Genomic DNA, 20,111 nt, shown 5'->3' on the forward strand with positions numbered 1-20,111 from the left:
GATCTGTCAGAGGTCGGCGCAGGGAAAGTGTGGTGTGTTCAAAGTCTGTCGAAAATAGCAAAGCCCGTATCCTCTCAACAGATTAATTAAAAAAAACTACTTTTTTTAATGAAATATGGATTGTGTGTTTGGGATCGCAAAAACCCCGTGATCATAGTAATACACCGATGATAAGAATAATAGCCTACGTCTCTGTTTAACTGGTTTACATTATAATTCACATCATAATTGCCCCAGGGGATAAATAATGTTTGAATTGAATTATAATTCACCATCGCTAACTAATTAGGAGTTAAACTTTATCTAAAAACCTCTTAAACAAAAATCGAAAATATTTGCACGTGTTACTTTTCAGCAACTATTCTACTTAAAAAAAAATTGAAAAAAACGCTCTGTTGTAAGTTTGTATCTCACCCAATATATTTTCTTCCAGGAGGTCTCCAACACATATTTGAATCTAGTCGTAACTCTTTTTTTTTTTTAACAAAAATGTGGGGTCATGCCTGTTTAATTATGGCTCTTGTTCATAAATTTGCTTTTAGTGAATGATTGTTTTTGGTATCTAATGTAGCCGAAAAGACTTCCTGACATAAGTTTGGAATGAACGAGTAGTACCTGAAGCTATCACCATTATACATTTTTCCCAGCATGCCTTGCAATATAGGTCTGGTCGCATAGGCTCGACAGACTGGTAGGAGCACAGTTCTTTTAAGTTGGGAGAGGAATTTATTGTCCATCTTGAGAAGCTTACTCTTGGAAGAAACAAAAGGATTTCAGCTCTTATGGTCACTGGTTGAAAAATGGGGTGTCATTTTCATGCAAATGCATGAAAAACCAAGCAAGAAACTTAATGGTTAATAATACACACTGTGGTGAATACTGCATAATTCTCAAAAAATGACCTCATCAACGACTTTTTCAGTTAAATACTGTCATGATACATGGCAAAATTTAGGCAATGGAAAATGAATATTGGTTTTGGGACAGAATGGTGAATTGTACGGAAGGGAAAGTGGGAAAATTCTTTGGGTGCATTTTTTTCGTACGTGGTTTTCATGTAACGCAGTATTCTTAACTTACACCCCAATCTTAAACCAGTCAGTGTTTATGGTGCTTCAAGGTTTTATGCATCACTTTCAAACAAATGAATAATGGCCTTCATTTTTCATCGTTATTCAAACACAATTTGTTTAAGACAATCTTGCTGAATAATAGCGATTTTTTAAATAACCTGAAACAATGTGACCTCACTGTTTACCTTTCTTCTTCACCTCTGGTGAGTCACCTGACCAGCATGACTACTGTTCCCATATGGCACACAGCAGTGTTCTAAGTAATGATTGAACCCAAAGCTATTGTATATAAACAAGTACTGAGACGCATGAATACAAGTCAAAGGTTTTTGAGTGGACAAGAAAAGACAGAGGCAGTAGAATTGCTTAAAATAAAGAGCAACTTTATTGAGAAAAGAATCATTAATCATCTGAAAAGCTGTGCCAAATAACAAGAAGCGTGAAGATTTATGTCCCATACGGTTGATCTATTAACTTCCAAAACAAAGTTCTGTAATGCACTGACTGCGGACAATTAGAGTCTGAGTGTATCACAGAACTTTATTTGGAAAGCCGCAGTGCCACCTCATAGGTTTGTCCTTGTGCAGAGCCATTTCCACCTCACGGCAGTCTGCTTCTTTAACCTGTGGAAAGGCACAAAACCAATGGAAAGCAGGATTTCCATATAGGATTATATAATTGTAGAGTGTTCATGACTTTATTTATCATTTAAAAGCAGCACATTTCACATAAAGGACCAACAGTATCACGAATATAGGATGAAACCACAAGTAACGTATACCTGAATGTTTTACAGTCTGGGCCTGCAGAAAGGCTTGCTGTGGAGTAGCTCTTCCAATAAGCATAGGTAAGGCAAGCCAGATGGGGTCTTCTTACACATTTTCACTTCCCCATTATGTTATTTGCTACATACAATAACTGAACTATGAAACATAACTGAACCTTTGGTTCCACTTCAGCCTTGACCATCTGGTTGGTCAAAAACCGAGTAACAAATTCTTTTCCAGCTGATGTTAGTACAGTTTTCAGTTGATTCTTACTTTACTAGGATTGTGTCACAATTGTGCCACTGTGTCACTGACTACCTGTTGAACTCTGACAACTTTCAGGGCTCAACGGGCAGTCGAGCTTGATTTTTTTTTTAAAGCAACAATGTAGGTGACTATGGTAGTATTGAGGAGAAGTGCAGAAGGTCAGTTGACCTTCAAGAGATTATTTTGTTGCACTAGTTTTTAAAAGGTTAGTTGGCTGACTGGTCAATTCAACAACGTTCAAGTGACAGCAACTTGAGAAACGCCAACATGATGCAACAAAACATTCAATGCCTCTGTCAAATATGACCCCGAAAGGTTTTCCTTGTATTTTCGCAAGGCGTGAGGGCAAAGTAAGTAGATTACTGCAAGTCGTACTGTACCTGAAAGGTAGACGCCAAGGGACCAGCTGCAATCCGACACGAGGGGCAAACAGTAAAGATCATAAAATGCAAAGACAGAAAGCGATCTTGCAGGCCACGGCGAGATCAGGAGTGCAAACGCCCGTTTTCGTCGCAGTTGTTGGGACGTCTGCGGACTTGCAGCGCCCCAAAATCGTAAGGTGCCCTCAGCCGCCTTTACCTTTTTTCTTCTCCCGAGTCCTGTGCAGTTCACTATATGCAGCTGGAAGAATGTCGACGTGGAGCTGCCAAACGTGAACGCGTGTTCGTGAGCGCGCATGAGGGGGGGGGGGGGGGGGGTTAGTGTAATTTCGCGCAGCAGCACAGTGGGCTGCACTTTAGTGCGAGGTTCTTTGCAGATGGGTGACAGAGGCAGAACTGAGCCTGTCTCATTAGCTTGACATATTTGAAAAGGTAGTCCTATTTAATTACATGGTGATTCCACATGTTACCCGCTGCATATGGTCCATACCTACGGTTATAACACGTGTATTACATAATGTTTAGAAAACTTTCTAGACACTGATAAAATTCTCGATCGTCCGATCTTCGAGGTTGAATTAATCATTAAAAAGTAATAATGCTATACAAAAAACAAACTAGAAAAAATGTGTGTGTGTGTGTTGGGGGGGTGAAATGAAAGAATTTTCAGAATTTTTCAGATTTTATTTTTTTATATATTGTGTTATACGCGACTGGTTGAACAGAAGAACCCAAAGGTCAGATATTTACTAAAAAGTAAGGTCTCCATCGGAAGAGTCACATTGGAGTCTCTGTGTGGAACTGTTGCTTTTAATGTTAAAACTGAATATATTTGTTGGGCCGTAGGAAATGTTATCCTAACATGTTCAAACGTATTCAGTGTGTTCCGTAGTCACCGTTGTCTCCTGCAGCTACACAATTGCTAACCGCTGTGTGGGTGTGGCTTTTAATCTGTAATGAATTATACGTTATAAATTGATCTTGTGTTTTGCATGTATTCAAAATAACCCAGACTGTTTAAATATATATAATTAAACAGGGGCTAAGTATAAAGTACAGTGTAAAGTACAGTGCTGTAGACTCAACTTGAATGGTTACATTGTGACTGTACTACAGTATTTCATGAGTATCTGTTCCTTCTATTTGTTTCAGGAATGAAAAGTACATGAGAAGTTTTCATTTTATCTCATCCTGGAACTTCATTATTGGTACTCTTCATTGTGAATGCGAACATCAATAAATTGTGATGGCTGAATAAAACCAAAAATTATGACTTATTGAGCAATGGGATATTCTTTTTCTTCCTTTGTTGTTTAAATTTATGATAATGTAACTTTCACATCATATTTTTGTATTGCGTCTATTGTTTAGTCTTTGTTTAGTCCTTTACAGCAGAACAGGGGGCAACTAAAATCCCAAATTTCTTGTTTGTGTTAACACACTTGGGCCTATAAAGCTGATTCCGATTGCCCGTATTTCATACATATGACTCATTTATATGAAAAATTAAGACATGCACAAAAACACAGTTTGCAAGCACTGTACTTTTATCTGATTCTGTTATGAATTTCTCCATCAAAAACAATTTCTAAGCGCACAACAGCCGCCTTTGTACTCCAGTGTGTTTGTGTGTGTGTTAGTACTATCTGACCAGCTTTCCACTGTTTGGAGTTGAACCTGACTCTCCGTTTCAACGCAAACTTACAATATGCATCCCATTAAGACTAGCAAAGAGTGTGTGTGTGTGTTTGTGTGTGTGTGTGTGTGTGTGTGTGTGTTTGTGGTGAGGAGGGGGGAGCTGCACTCCCACATGACAAGTGTCTTCACCGGCAATGAGACGTTGGGGCCCCCGGGCATCAACCGCCACAGTGGGGCTCCAGCAGGGGGCGCCATCGACCAGCAGCACACGTTTTAATGACGGAGCTTAAAAAAAAAAAAATCAAGCGTAACATTAATGAAATAACCAACCGGTTAACAACTCAAACAGTTATTTAAAACACTTCCGACACTCCCGGATTATTATTCGGTCTGGAAAACCATCCCAGTGAGCCAAAGTATCTCATCCTCCGCGGTGACGGTGCGTCGGTTCCGGCTAGCCTAGCGGCCCGGTCACGCAAGCGCAGCCGTTAGCGCCTCATAGGCCGGTAAGGGGGACGGTCCCGGCGCCGCTTGCTCGGTGGGCTGAGCCACCGCTTTCCCGTAATGCTCGTTGGATAACAAGAGGAAGTAATATTTCCCTCAATTCAGCTACGAAGAAGGACTATCTCTCCCGCACCGCTCGCCATTTTAACTGTGTGAGGAGTTTTATACAAATAAAAGGAACTACGAGGCGTGTTGTTTCCGGTGAGACGGAGCTCCATGATGATGGACATGGAGGTGATGCATTCCGGTCAACAGGTAATTACAGCTCTTCAGCCGATTCGAAGTGATAGAGAAAACGGGAACCCGGACCGGCAACGTCCTTTCGGAACCACATGACGCGTGTTGTCCGACTCACACGATGACAAACAAGGTATCGTTTAGTTTATGAGAGATTGACACGGACAGAAAGCCCCTTTCCTAAAATAAGTTAAGGATACAAATACGAATAATCTAATTTCCACACAAGAACGCTCGTCCTTAAACACCTCTTTCAGTTCTGCAAGTCATCGAGTTGTGACGTTATTTCTCGATCAGGAAGAACAAAAAAAACAGATTAAACTTCACGATTTGGTAAATATTAGGACATTTTGAGCCGTTTGGAGCTCTTAGGGTAAATTTTAAACCTGTTTTAAGTGTTGCAAACACCCCCCTTCTCAAGATAACATCCACTTGGTCCCCCGGCGTGTGATCCACTATCTTGATACTGCTAACAAGTTGTAGGCGTAACCAGTTTTAACCGGTATTTAAAACGTCTCCTTAGTCTGTTTTGACTATGTCACGTCACTCCAACTACTTTGTGTGTGTGTGTGCGCGCGTTTGTGCGTGTGTGTGTGCGTGTGTGTGTAAAAGGTCTTGGCCGATTTTCATGAGGCTCAGTGGCTAGGAGGAGCGTGGGCTATTAATCATTTGACAGATCTTCTCACTCTCATTAATTCCTCAGGAATTGTCAGAGATCCCCCTCAAACTCTTGTTAGTTTCCTTGCTCATTAGTATCATAAAGCGGATTTTACGATAAATGACGTGGTTTGATGTGAAGTTTAGTGAGGGGGCTATGGGGAACTCAGGAAGTTGGGTTGTTATGGAACATGTGTCAAGACGTTTCATCATCCAGGGGTCAGGAGGTCATGCCCACTGCCTCGGCAAAACATCCTCCAGGTGTCAAGGCCGCTGTGAGGCCTTCGTGTTTAGGGGAACCGAAGAGAAGTAAATGAATAACCATTACTAAAACACACATTCACTGAACTTTTATTTCCACTATCCACCAGCACTGTTGCCATACTCTGATCATCTACTTGCTGTTAAGTCCTAATTTAGAATTGATGCCTCCTGCTATTTTTTTCTCACAAATTTCTACCGGAGGCACGCTTGTTGCCAATAGTAGTGTATTGTTTTGCTTAAGAAATCCTCGCTAATTCTGAGCTTGATTCCTTGTCTTGGTGCCAATCTAGGTCTTGTGACAGCCACGTTATTGATACTATAATGATAAACGGATTCAACCCTTCACTTAGCAGTCTATTTATCATAAGTTCAGCAAGTTTTTTTCTTTTTTCTTCCTGTGATGTTTTAATATGGCATAATAAATCATTTCTCCTGTTTAGGTGAAAGGGCTTTTTTTTAGACAGAGGATTGCTGTTTAAGTCACTCATATGACTTGTCTGGTGAGTGTATGAGGTGTGACCAACAGACAACTTATAATGATTGTTTTGTTTTTTTGTTATTTTAGTCTGAGAAAACATAAACGAGTGTTCGGGAATCGGATGTAGACCTTTTTGCTCACTTCCTCATTCCTCTAGCAGCCATAATATATGGCTGTGTGCTTTATACTCGGCAGTGTGTGGAATCCAGCAGCCATGACTGTGATGCAACACTGAGGCAATGAGTGTTAGTGGGTTCATTTTGCCACAGCTGAAGTCATAGATATTATATATAAATATACAGTATGCCTGTGTGTTTATTGTTCTGTTGTGCTTCAATTCCCCCCCTTTTTACATTTCTTTTTCTTCTTTTTTGTATCTTGGGGACATGTCTGACAAACACACACACACACACACACACACACACACACACACACACACACACACACACACACACACACACACACACACAAAGAGAAGTCAACAAGAATATACATCTAACATGCTTAACTATTTTCCTTTAAACCAGTATCTGAGGTTTATGCAACATCCTGAGGCCCTCTGTTAAATGGTTTCCTCCTTTAGGGGCGCCAGTACAGTTTCACATATTCCTGTTTATAAAGGCATGTACTGCAGGAACTCAGATGAATTACAGCCCCATTGCTCTCATCTTAGTCTGTACTAAAAGTAGAGTAAAACATTTTGTAAAGGAATGTGTTATTAACTTGGAAGGAAGGTAGAAGAGGGAAGAAAACACATTTTTACAGCCCCCCAATGTATAGTCCTTTATTAGTAATTACTAATCACAGCACATAAACATGTATGAAATTCTCTTTCATACCAATATATGTTAAACCATCAAATGATTGTATGAGTTCTCCTCAAGAACAAATTGCCAGGCTATCTGTGTGATTTTAGGTCAATGATGAAGCATTTCACCTCCACATCTATTGGGTATGACTTATAGATGTGGCAAACTTACTCAACACTGGATGAAATTTCATGGGTAATCCACATTTAGCCTAGAAAGAGTATCAAATGAGGATGTTTGTCTGCTGGCGTGTGGAGTAAAGCAGCAATGGAGAAAAGAGAGAAGTGCATCCATTATTGATGCAGTCTCTCCCCCATGACATTACTACTAGTGTTGCCGGTGAACAGACACTGAGGGACAGGGTGTGGTAGGAGCGACAGAGCTGTTTCAGAACTATCTTTCTTAGATGTTGATCATAATCTCAGAGGAACAGCTTAACTCACTAAACTGATCTGCTGCTTTCTTTTCAGAACATGGACCTGATCGACATTCTGTGGAAGCAGGACATCGATCTGGGCGCGAGGCGTGAAGTGTTTGACTACAACCATCGTCAGAAAGAGAATGAGTTGCAACGGCAGCAGGAGTTGGAGGAAGAGAAGAGGCTACATCTGCTGAGGGAGCAGGAGAAGGCTCTGCTGGCACAACTACAGCTAGATGAGGAGACGGGAGAGTACATACCCCGCCCACCAACCAGTGCCCCAATGCAATCAGTCACCCCTCTGGAGGTTTCTGAGGTACATGAACATATTCATCATTAATGGCATCAATTAATAGAGAGTTGTGCCACTCCCATCTTATTTAATCAGATAGGTTGTAGCTAGGTAACCAACTCATCTTGTTTAAGAACAGGGGCACAGATGGGTCTGTAGCTCGCATCTGTGTATTCCGCAGTAGGAACTGCTCTACAGAAATTGGAGATCTCCAAATATACTATTGTAGATGCCTTAAGAAATTAGGTGTGCCATTAAAAGTGCTGAGATGAGGGTTTGTAAAAGTAATCTCATTCTTTCTTCCAGAACATCAGCTTCACAGAGGGGAATAGTGATGCTTTGTCATTTGATGAATGTTTGCAGCTACTGGCAGAGACATTTCCTGTCGAGGAAAGTGAGGTAAGAACATTGCCACATATGTTCCTAGCCTGTTGCATTTTAACAGGTTTTGCGAACGGACAAAAACATGTCACGTCTTGTGCTTATTTCATAGAACACTTCCTTGGACACAACAGCCGTCTCGGCATCCAGCGGCAGCAACAGTAGCAGCAACAGTGTCATGATGTCCCCTGAGCAGCCAATTCTGCCAGCAGTCACCGTTTCCCCTGGTCCTCAACCAGCACAACGGATGTCCTCAGATTTGGAGCAGGCCTGGTTGGAGCTCCTGTCCCTTCCTGAGCTGCAGGTAAATTACAATTTAATGGTGGACATTGCTGTGGAAGTTGTGGAAGAAATGCTGAAAGAATGTTTTTGTGGATTGGTTGGGACTTCACATTCCACTTTGAATATGCAACCTTTATTTTTAACTTCAGTAGGATCTGTGATGCTATAATTATCAAAAACAAAACTGCTTCCACTCAAGGGTCCCTGTTTTGAATACACTTAGACTGATTAGAGAATGGCAAAAGCAATTTGCATAACCTTTAGTCTTCACGCCATATGTTTAGGATTTGTCTGATGGAGCAAATTGGAGTTCAGCATAGCAGAATATTTCTTTACTAAATGTAGCCAGTCTCTTGAAAAAGTAACCATTCATCTGATAATCTTGAGTTTTAATGGCAATGTGAAAAGCTATCTTTGTAACTCAAACCCAGTTTTTATGCCTAAGCCCTCAGACCAACTGGCATACCTGGCAGTGAGTAAGCTAGAATTAGCTGTCAGTGCTCCTCTGTTAGTGATGTGCTAGCAGCCATTTTAATTCAGAGAATACCATTGACTCGTGGTTTTCGAGTCCAAACATGAAGTATACCATACCAGAGAATACAGATGGGGTTTGAAATCCTTCTTTTGATTTTTTTTTTTTGGCCTGTTGAGTCTTCAGATTAAAGTGGACTTTCGGTGATTATTAAATGAATTCACCTTACTTTAGAAAATACACCAAATACAACTTGGAAATGACTGTTAAATACCTATAACATGGCAAAAAAGCAACAGCTAATGTTGTTTTGATGATTCGTCTTGTGATTTTTTTTTTTTTTTCCTCCTCTAGCAATGTCTGAGCATGCAAATGGAAGACACGCTGGAGACCACAACCTACCCCCTCCCAAACAGTCCAGTATTACAGAATCCCGACTTCCCATTTTACTCGATGTCCAGTCTCACAGAAGGGGAGCAAAACAGTGTCACTGCCAGTCCTCCAGACTTTATCAATACATTTGATGGCTCTGTCCCAGTCATGGCCCCACTAGACAATCACAGCCATATTAAGCCCAAAGACCCCCAGTTAAATACGAATTTCAGAGACATATTTTACCCTGATTCCATTTTGCAGGAGAGCAATGATCAGAATGACCTTGAGGAAGATGAACAAAGCATCACTGCAGAGGCCCAAAATAAGTCACTCTTCACTCCCATGGAACTTATCAGCCTGTCTCCGGGAGAAGCGTTAGACAGAGGGAGACAAATTCTGACAGCAGAAGTGATCGATTCAGATTCAGGAATCTCAGCAAATACAAGCCCAAACGCAAGCTCACCTGGGAAATCTGTGTACGGAGATGGGTCTTTTGGTTACAGTGATTCAGACATGGAGGAGATGGACCAAAACCCTGGCAGTGCAGAATCTGACTACTCTGAGCTGTTCTCGCTAAATTTCCAACCTGATGACTTTCAGCAAGTACTTCAGGTACCTGCTCCTGGTCAGCCTCAAGACCTGGATGATCAGTCGCCCGAAGACCATAAGACAGAGCTGGCAGAAGAGAACGGCCACAACACGTCTCCCTTCACCAAAGACAAGCGCAAGAAAAGCTCTGATGTGCGTCTCTCCAGAGACGAACAAAGAGCCAAGGCCCTCAAAATTCCTTTCACAGTTGACATGATCATAAACCTGCCCGTTGACGATTTCAATGAAATGATGTCAAAGCACCAACTGAATGAGGCCCAGCTGGCCCTGGTCCGAGACATACGCCGGCGTGGCAAAAACAAGGTCGCTGCTCAAAATTGCCGCAAGCGCAAGATGGAGAACATCATAGGGCTAGAGAGTGACCTGGATTCTTTAAAGGATGAAAAGGAGCGCCTGCTAGGCGAGAAAACCCAGAACGTCACCAAACTCAAGGAAATGAAGCAGCAGCTCAACACCTTGTACCTTGAAGTCTTCAGTATGTTGCGAGACGAGAAGGGAAATTCCTACTCTCCATCTGACTACTCTCTCCAGCAGTCCACTGATGGCAACATCTTTCTTGTTCCTCGTACTAAAAAGACTTTCATTAAGAGAGAAAACACCCATGTATCTCCTATGTAATAAGGTACTTATTTTCATAGTAATACTATGCAATCATTTTGTAGTTTCGCAGCTTTAAGCACTAGTAGCTCGGCAGAACTATTGTATAGTTTTTGCTTAATATCTCTTGAATGTAATATTTTTGATATTTTACGTCTTTTTTTACTCTACCCTCAGATTATATAACCTGTAAATAAACATGACATGCTTTTGAGATTGGTAAAACAGTTCATACAGTTGTGTTCAAAATAATAGCAGTCCAACATGACTAACCAGATTAATCACTGTCTTTGGTATAAAGCGTATTATTACATGGAAAATAATTTACCACGAGGTGTAGTAGAGTCACCTGAAAGTTATGATATGAATGCTCCTGAGTCTGTGTGATTGAATCATTAAGTGAAAGGGCATGTTCAAAATAATAGCAGTATGGAGTTCAATCAGTGAGGTCATTCATTATGTGAAGAAACATGTACATACAATTCTCTCTGAAAACCTGAGAAAGATGGGTTGTGCCTGACATTGTTCAGAAAGACATCGTGCTTTCATTAAAATGTTGATTGGAGAGGGGTAAACATATAAAGAAGTGCAGAAAATGATAGGCTGCTCAGCTAAAATGATCTCCAATGCTTAAAAATGGAAAGCCAAACCAGAAAGACGTGGAAGAAAATGGAAGACTACCGTTCGCTTGGATCGAACAATAGCCAGAGTGTTAAAGACTCAGCCAATGATCAGCTCCAGGAATATCAGACATCTGAAGTTACCTGTGACAGTTAGAAGACACTTGTGTGAGGCTAATCTATCAGCAAGACGCCCCAACAAAGTCCAACTATTAAAAAAAAAGATGTGCTGAAGAGGATACAATTTGCCAAAGAACATATGACTGGCCTAAAGAGAAATGGAGAAACATTATGTGGGCTGATGAAAGTAAGATTGCTTTTTATGTGTCCGAGGGCTGCAGTTTGTCAGACGACCCCCAAACATTGAATTCAAGCCATAGTACACTGAAGACCGTGAAGTACGGTGGTGCAAGCATCACGATATGGGGCTGTTTCTCTTACTATGGTGTCGAGCCAATTTTCTTCCCATACCACGGATCATGGATCCATTTGCTTGTATCAAAATACTTGAAGAGGTCATGCTGCCTTATGCTGAAGAGGAAATGCCCTTGAAATGGATGTTTGAACAAGACGACGACCCCGAACACACCAGTAAGCGAGCAGCATCCTGGTTTCAGACTAACAAAACTAAAGTTATGGAGTAGCCAGCCCAATCCCAGACCTTAAGCCAATAGAAAACTTGTGGGTAGACATCAAAAATGCTGTTTCTGAGGCAAAGCCAAGAAATGCAGAGGAATTGTAGAAGGTTCTCAAATCATCCTGGGCTGGAATACCTGATTACAGTTTTGCAGTTCTCATTGGTTACACAACTAAATGTTTAGTGATTCGTAAGAATGCTAAACCTTAATGTTTTTTCAGTTTATTGAGTAAATATTTTGAGTTTGTAATAAAAAAATGCAGACCTTGATATTTTTTGAACAGCCAATAACAATTTTAACAAAACTTTAATTTTCTGTAATTAAAATATTTATACTATTAAATTTCATGTTTTGATGTTAAATGGAATGTGCAGTGTTCCCAACTCATGTTTTAAAAAACACTATTATTTTGAACACAACTGTATATACATATATTGTATAGATCTCTCTGTATGCTAATGATGTTTTAATCATTGTTACTCATTATCTGATGATTTGCTGTCCCAAGTTGTTTTTTTTTTTTATCTCAACCTCAGCTTTTCAATAAACTATTCATACTGCTATATGGTCTCCTATTTATTGAAAACAGAACACTTTTAGTATGCTTTAGCCACAGCTTGATGCCAGATGGCAATATAGTCTAAGGAACAATTACATAACTTACCACATGTTCAAGTATGCTCTTGACTTGGAGGCCCTGACATCGGGCTCACAAAGCAGAACTTAAATGGAATTTCATACTGAAACAAAATTATTTGGCTTAAAACCACTTTCCCAATCAGCTTGCTTTTATTACAGCATGGATGTTTGTACAGTAACCTAAATCTTTTAATACTATGAGACTCCTGTCGCAAAAGAAATCACACCCACTGCATTTGTGTTACACAACAAAGGGCACAATTGTTGATCCACAGTATACTGTGCTCAGTGTGAACCATGCACCGCAAATTCACAATGGCCTACCGGGCCAGCATATTCAAAAATAAAGCCCTTCACAATCAGTATTTGCTCTACATGCACTTTCACACACAAACACTACCTTTGACCAACATGCCTTCAGTGTGTGTAACAAACTAACCTGACAAGCAGCTGACACACCATGTGAATCTATATACTATGTTAGTAAAACCAGAAAAGCAGCCCTGTGATAGTTAATCATTGACATGGGTATGCTATGAAGGAATACTAAACTGCAGCTTTTTCAAGAAATAAGAGACTCACTTCAAGAAAAACATTTTTATTCAAGACGACAAATTCACACTTTACAACATGTACTGTTGGTGCAAGCAGACGTCTGTTTATTCACGGTGTGAAACTGGTCATTGGATTCATCTATAGAAACGGTACCTTGCAGTTTAATGGGAAATATTCAGCATTTTTCTGCTTATCAGAGTGTCTTGATTAATTCCAACAACTAGTAATTTTCACTACTTGTCTTGGGGTCTTGTGAGTTCAAATTTAAAAGGCAATTACGCTTATAGAAACTATAAAGATGTATTGTTAATGATGCACAATGTCCTTCCTACAACTCAACATTTACGCAAGCAAATATTCTGAAATCAATAGAGCTTTATATTTCTTTTTGGCAAATATGGAATCGTTTCCTTTACCCTTGATCTGGTCAAAATATTAAAATCTCCAGACAAAGAACTCCTGAACTTTAAGTCAACAGTTGCCAGTTCTTGATTTTTTTCTTACCTTCAGGTCTAGGCTCCTTTAACACTACTAATATCATATTACTTACTAGCTTGTAAACAGTTTTAATCATCTGTCTGGTCCAATAGTGTCTGGTTCAACTTGTGGTCACTGTTCCTGTCTGCTGATGGTAGAATAATTTGAGACCTCTATTGTATTTAATATTTAATAAAAGAAAAATACTATCTGGCACTTCACTTCTGCTTTGAAGACTAGTGAATTCTTCAACTTATACAGATAGTTGAGGACCAACAAGGACTTGATCCCTTTTACATGTAAACATAGCATGGTTAGACATGGGTTTGGCTACCTTTTTTTTTTTTCTTTTTTTAGAGTAAGTGTCACCTTGTTGTTTCCAAACATATTTTCCCTCATGCTACACCAAAAAGTGCAATTAGGCCACAGGCTGATGGTGGTCAAAGTGGGACAATACCTGATGTTATCCTGTTAGGTTTACCTTAAGACCCTTACACCTTGTAACAGTCACCAAGTGCAGTTAGATCACAAAATGAGCAGCCTTGAATATTTTGAAAAAGTCTTACCCATCCAGAACCTTCCAAGATATCACGTCTCTACAGATTTTCAGCAAGAAGAGAATGCCTCTTTCCACATCTGCAAATCAAGCAAAGTGGTTACTCTTACCTGCTCCATCTTCTTTAAAATCAGCTTTTGTGAAATACTCACTCCCTTCTCATGTTTATGACTGAAAATCTAGTATATGCTGGTTAACTGCAGTATCTCTGTCCAGGAACTAGTCTTTCTTCGCTAGCATCAGCTGCCGGGAGGTTTAGCTAGCCTTGAAAGAGTGATAGAAGCTCACTACCAGGCACGACACTGCAAGCTTCCTCCGTGGCGTTGCGCTCGATGCTGCATTCTCCCTTCTCACTCAAAATGCTGCCTGGTCCACTGTGCTGGGGCTGAAGTCGTCCTGTCTGACAGTCATCTGCAATCCTCCACACTAGCGATGCTGAGGGCCCAATGGCAGGTGCTTGTCGCTGTTATAATCCTAGCTTCTCAATACCCGTTTAGGTGCAGTATAGGCCCTTCCCTTCCCTAGGACTACACAAAACTCCTTTGTCAATCTTGGTACAAGTAAAAATACACAGTGCTCCCATGAGAAGAGTTCTGGACACACTGGTTTGCTCAACTTCAGAATCAAAATGAGCAGGCAGCAAATGAACAAACAGCTCCTTTTTTTTTTTTTTCTGAACCAAATGACGCAGTGAACCTCAGGTTATTTTACTACACAATTTTATTCGGTCTTTTCCAGCTACTCAAAATATTTGAACAATCTAGAATTCGGTTTACCGGGAACAAGCAGTGAGGGAATCCCTTCATTCTAATTCAGTCTTCTTAAATTATTTGACACCGTAACTACGAAGGATTTACATTACTGTGCTTCACATACAAAATGAAAAGAACACTTGACACTTGAGCAATCATAATCACTTGTGAAAGAAAGAATGTGTACTTGTAGCTTATCTGAGGACCTGATACAACTATTCTATTTAACAAAAACCAGGTTAAAAGACAAGATTAATTGACCAGCAGAAAACTAACTGATATAAAAAAATTGGAAAAATAAAGAACTTAAGAATGGACTTCATTAAAAAAACCAAAACAAAACTTTTTACCCCTGATACCATAGGCACGGCACAACACGCACGGATGCACGCACGCACGCACGTACACACGCACACACACGCGCACGCACACACACACACACACACACACACACTTCAGATGCAAAAGGGGGTAAAACTGCTGAGCAAGGAAACATCTATCACAATTAGGGAAGGGTTACATCTGCACTCATATCTTTTTATTACAGTCTTTTATTTTGTAAACTTCTCCAATAAGCTGCAGTAATGTCTGACTTGTCTTCCTCTAATGCTGGCAGATGACTGACTCAAAGTAACCTGCAGCTTTCCTGACAATTCCTTTTCCTCCCTCCTCGCCTCTCCTGCTAAGAACTGAAGCCTGTTGAATGGATACAGGATAGAACAAATAGTTATTCTGTACTTTCATGGGCTCACTCTGTACTGTGCTACGAGGGTGGTGTGACACTGAATGCAACTTACCAAAACACTGAACACTTAGTAGCGTCGGGAGCCATAGCCACCTCCGCCGCCTCCACCAGAGCCATATCCACCTTTAGATGAGAGATAAATCATTTTTGAGCTTCCTCAGGACACAGCTGAAGTTGCAATTTCAATATATTTTCTGAAAGGCTGACAAATAACTCACCTCCATAGGGTCCACCTGAGTTTCGGCCACCAAAGTTGTTCCCTTTCATGGGCCCATAATTGGACTGCTGACCACCATAGTTTCCAAAGTCATTATAATTTCCCCCTCCTCCATAACCTGAAGATTTCAGAAAGAATTTTAAAGTCATCCATGATTACAAGTGCCTCGAACTTGACTTATAAGATCATTTTGAACAAAACCTTTACCTCCGTCATTACCTCCATACCCTCCATCACAGCCTCCGCCAAATCCCCCACCCTGGTTGCCATAACCTGGACCGCCGCCACCATAGCCCCCTCGGCCTCCTCCATAGCCTGGTCCTCCGCCATAGTTTCCACCTGGACCTTTAAAGGATAGACAGAAACCTTACAGAACCTGAATTAATGCGAAATGCCTTGCGATTGAGTGACCAATTGTCCAATTGTCAAAGTATCTTGGATAACCACATGTCTCTAAGCTGTTCTTTCAGTTCTACCATAGTCTTACCATTGTCAAAATCATCCCCATAACCACCTCGTCCACCGTAGCCACCTAGGAAAAGTTGGGAAGGGTGAAATGTAGATGTGTTTGTGTATAAAAGTGGTCATGAAAAACATCATCAAATTGTAGGTTTATTTCGAAGAACGTATGTCTTAGTAGCTTAGTAGTTTGCCCACACTACAATGGATGCTCTTAAAACCACTCACCTCGGCCGAAGTTGCCACCACCTCCAAAATTACTGCCCCTGCCCATGAAGTTGCCGCCACTTCCGCCACTCCTCCCTAAAATTGAAGAAAGATGCTATTATTTTGGGGGGTAAATTATTGGACCATTGACTGCATGCTTAGGATTCTGGGTGTTTTTTACCCAAACCAGCTGAGACAAAACTGTAGGAAAAAAACAAGAACTAAGTGATCAGTTCTTTTTTTTTTGATTAATTTCACAGCCACAATTGGATGGAAAACATTCTGTCAAATGAAACCAAAGATTGACTCATTTCAAACCCAACACTTTCTGTTTAAACAGAAACTCTGATTGTTATACAGACAAGAAAACTCCTCAGCGTGGGTGGTATATCATGGTAAAAGGAGAAAACTGGCCAAATACAATTCAAGTCGCCAGTGCTTCTTTAAATTAGTTTACTCAAAGAAAACACATTTCCACAAATATTTAAGTAACTTCCACAAAATCTAATTTTTCCTGATAGATCACATACATGCGTGTTTGTGTGTATATATATATATTTACGATGTTAAAAAGAACAATTGAGAAGATATCTTTTCAATGGGTGTTTTCATTGATGGGGCTCTTTCAGATGAATCAGAGAATTGCTTCAAAGAGTTTATATGTTTCGCATTTTATCCTACGTGAGTCATACGGTTTTTAATATGTACTAGTCTGGTCTTAATCTTAATTTGGGCCTTGATAGAGCCTGTTTCCACCCATCACCTGGTCTTGGTTTAGGTGATGATGATTACAACAGTAGTATCAGATGATTTGTTTACCCCTGCTACTTGACATGGCGCTCATTTCTTGCTTCGAGAGCGCTTTCCTGACTTCACAGTTGTGGAAGTTGATTGTGTGGTATTTCTGGGCTGCAATAAAACAAGGACAAAACATTCATGATCATAATATTTACAAACATTTCCAAATCTTGACTTCTTACAGTCTACAAAATATTGCATACCAACAATTTTGTCTACGGTATCATGATCGTCAAAGGAGACAAAGCAGAATCCTCTCTTCTTTCCAGTGGATCGTTCTTCCATGATGTCAATGCATTCAATCTTTCCATATTTCTCAAAATATTCTCTGATATGGTACTCTTCTGTGTCTTCTTTGATACCACCGACAAAGATTTTTTTCACTGTCAAATGGGCACCTGGTTTATTAGAATCCTAAAACAAGTGCATCAATGAGTACAGTTCAAAGTACAGCAACTATAAATCTTGTTATAAAACGTGCCTTGTCTTTTTTTTTACCTCTCTGGACACAGCCCTCTTGGGTTCAACAACTCGTCCATCCACTTTATGAGGCCTTGCTTTCATAGCATCATCAACCTCCCTCACTGAGGAGTATGTCACAAACCCAAAGCCCCTTGATCGTTTGCTGTTGGGGTCCCTCATCACCTTCATATGATAAAATGCCATTGAGAAGGGGAAAAATAGGACATATTCACGCAAACATTTATAAAATATTTGAGCTACCATCTATAAAAACCTTGTGTCCTTGCATGTCTGCTATACGTACCACGCAGTCCGTAAGTGACCCCCATTGCTCAAAGTGGGCCCGTAAACTCTCTTCAGTGGTCTCAAAGCTTAAACCACCGATGAACAGCTTTCTGAGCTGCTCCGGCTCTTTTGTCTCACGATCCTGCATATGAAAACACACAAATTATAGTTCAATTTCAGCAATGAGTACATCAAAGAGCAGACTACTTAAGACACATATACTCACTTTATAAGTTATGCACGGATATCATGAGTAGTTTTGCATAAACTAAAAAAAAAGAGCGTAGTTTTACACACATCTGCAGCGAAAATTAATACCATGTTGATAGTATAAATGCCAGATCTGATCGATTTTCCAGCTGTGGGGACTATTCATGCTCTAAAATCCCAAGTTTAATCAAGCAGACATAAGGTGACTTAACAGCAATCCCCTGAAATGAACGAATATCCATCGTTCTTCTGGATATTTCGCAGATATCGGTCAGGTAAAGGCCGGTGCATGGAACAGGGTTCACTCTGCATCCGAATGAGGTAGTCGGCTAACCCGGACTGCGAGAGTCGTGGTGATAAAAGCTTTTATTACAAAAAAAATCTACAATGTCACAGGAACCGTTTCTAACAACGGGTACTAAGCGAGCTTGGAGATAAATTGTAATTTGTCCCGCTATGTGAGCTAACGCCACCTAGCTTATCAGAATTTGGACCACCGTTATCTTTGCTAGCGGGTTAGCTTTGCCGGATCCAAAGCCACATCGAAGCAACGATTTTCGGCACGAAGACAGAAAAAGGTACAGTATGCTATTCATATGTGTGCGAAGAGGCTTCCGCAGCATCACTCGAATTTTACATACAACCATATTTTATTAGTAAATTTCATCGCCTCTGACCTCCATTTCGCAGACGTCCACGGTCGGAGAGCTGACAGAGTCACGTGACAACGAGACCGTCAACGTCTTGCGTCATTACGGAATTTTAAAACCCTCAACTCCAGTTAACGTGACCAAAACAGTAAGTCGGAACACACACACACACACAAACACACAAAGACGGAATTGTGTTTTATAAATACATTCCTTAATTATATGGGTGTCCTGAAAATGACAGGTTTCATCGCTGGTCTTATGTACTTTGAGTTATTAAAAAAAAGGGCATTTTGCCCCATCTACTGGCTAAAGAGGGTTGTTCTGACAGGTACTGTGAGTATAACATATACATGATAACACACCAGCAGACTATATAGAAGTTGAGGCAAATTAAAAAAATTCATTTAACTTTCTGGGACTGCTTAGGTTACAGTGGGTGCTAGAGGGTCATAGATAAAACCACTACAATGCTAACTGCGACAGGCCAATTGAAGTATTTATTCAAATCAATATTAGTGGATATGCATTGCACGTATGCGTGAATGTTGGGGACGGGGGTTGAAATGAAAAATAACTACAGTGATTTTTTTGAAAATAAGGTTTCAAAATTAAAAAAAAAAATCTGTGTTGTTTTATATATATATATATATATATATATAAGGTAATGATTCAATGAATCGTTGAAAGATAAGGATTCAATGAATCCTATATGGCAAACCTCCAGTATAATACACATATATAAACGTAAGTGTATTACGATGATGCGAAGTGAGTGTGTGGCAGTGACCCACTTTACTCACGATTGTGTTTCTTCACCTGACAGTAATGGATTGCTAAACTACACTGGGTGGGCCACAATAACAATAGAATAACAGCTGACAGCATTACTAGTACAAAAAGCTTAATTGAACATGAATTGAAGTTAAATTGCCGCTGTGATCCCAAATATCAGAGCTTTGCATGCACTGCAGAGCTAATAAAGCAGTGATTTATGATAAAGTGGCGATATCTTAGACAAAACAGGATTTAGAGTATCACAGGACAGATATTCAAATGGATGCTATCTGTAATGATCACATACATCATTATTTTGGTTCAAGTTTGATTTCTCCGACGAGAATGCTTCGATGAGTGAATGTGATCTACGAGCCAGATGCTACTCTGCCTTGTTGAAGCTGACCAGCATCTCCAAATATATGACTGCTTTATGATTCAGACAATGTCTGTCATTAACTTTATTGTACTGTGTGAGGAAAATACAGCCCCAATAAAAAGGGTAATGTTTTTCCGACACAATTAATGATGAGTATTTATGATCAGTCCGTAGTTTAAATTTAG

General features: G+C 40.2%; 2 protein-coding genes across 5 annotated transcripts; one reads left to right on the top strand and one right to left on the bottom strand.

Moving 5' to 3' along the window:
• Window positions 1–4,540: 4,540 nt before the first annotated feature.
• On the top strand, window positions 4,541–12,321 carry nfe2l2a (nfe2 like bZIP transcription factor 2a). The gene is made up of 5 exons (XM_086145698.1): window positions 4,541–4,884; window positions 7,545–7,808; window positions 8,091–8,183; window positions 8,278–8,469; window positions 9,274–12,321. Exons 1-5 carry the CDS (start codon window positions 4,846–4,848, stop codon window positions 10,519–10,521), a joined length of 1,836 nt encoding a protein of 611 aa, XP_086001824.1. The 5' UTR covers window positions 4,541–4,845; the 3' UTR covers window positions 10,522–12,321.
• A 658-nt stretch (window positions 12,322–12,979) lies between these two features.
• On the bottom strand, window positions 12,980–18,887 carry hnrnpa3 (heterogeneous nuclear ribonucleoprotein A3). Of its 4 annotated transcripts, none has more exons than XM_086145701.1 (11): window positions 18,798–18,887; window positions 17,930–18,052; window positions 17,662–17,808; window positions 17,367–17,577; window positions 17,185–17,274; window positions 16,387–16,461; window positions 16,187–16,231; window positions 15,919–16,044; window positions 15,701–15,817; window positions 15,535–15,605; window positions 12,980–15,433 (listed from the first exon to the last, which is right to left on the bottom strand). In XM_086145701.1, exons 1-10 carry the CDS (start codon window positions 18,801–18,803, stop codon window positions 15,550–15,552), a joined length of 996 nt encoding a protein of 331 aa, XP_086001827.1. In that variant the 5' UTR covers window positions 18,804–18,887; the 3' UTR covers window positions 12,980–15,433; window positions 15,535–15,549. The 4 variants fall into 4 exon arrangements, with proteins under 4 accessions (XP_086001827.1, XP_086001826.1, XP_086001825.1 ...); XM_086145700.1 differs by having other exon boundaries at window positions 12,980–14,065; window positions 15,907–16,044; XM_086145699.1 differs by having other exon boundaries at window positions 15,907–16,044.
• Between the last annotated feature and the right edge of the window lie 1,224 nt (window positions 18,888–20,111).

This window comes from Fistularia commersonii, chromosome 4, assembly GCF_037954325.1.
Source record: "Fistularia commersonii isolate RoL2024-O1a breed Wild chromosome 4, RoL_Fcom_v1.0, whole genome shotgun sequence".
Lineage (NCBI taxonomy): Eukaryota > Metazoa > Chordata > Actinopteri > Syngnathiformes > Fistulariidae > Fistularia > Fistularia commersonii.

Coding starts and splice junctions, on each gene's coding strand:
- nfe2l2a (XM_086145698.1), top strand. CDS start 4,846: ATGATGATGGACATGGAGGTGATGCATTCCGGTCAACAG. Junction 4,885..7,544: donor TGATGCATTCCGGTCAACAG/GTAATTACAGCT, acceptor CTTTCTTTTCAG/AACATGGACCTGATCGACAT. Junction 7,809..8,090: donor CCCCTCTGGAGGTTTCTGAG/GTACATGAACAT, acceptor TCTTTCTTCCAG/AACATCAGCTTCACAGAGGG.
- hnrnpa3 (XM_086145700.1), bottom strand. Junction 17,809..17,929: donor GGTCACTTACGGACTGCGTG/GTACGTATAGCA, acceptor TATCATATGAAG/GTGATGAGGGACCCCAACAG. Junction 17,578..17,661: donor AGAGGGCTGTGTCCAGAGAG/GTAAAAAAAAAG, acceptor CACTTGTTTTAG/GATTCTAATAAACCAGGTGC.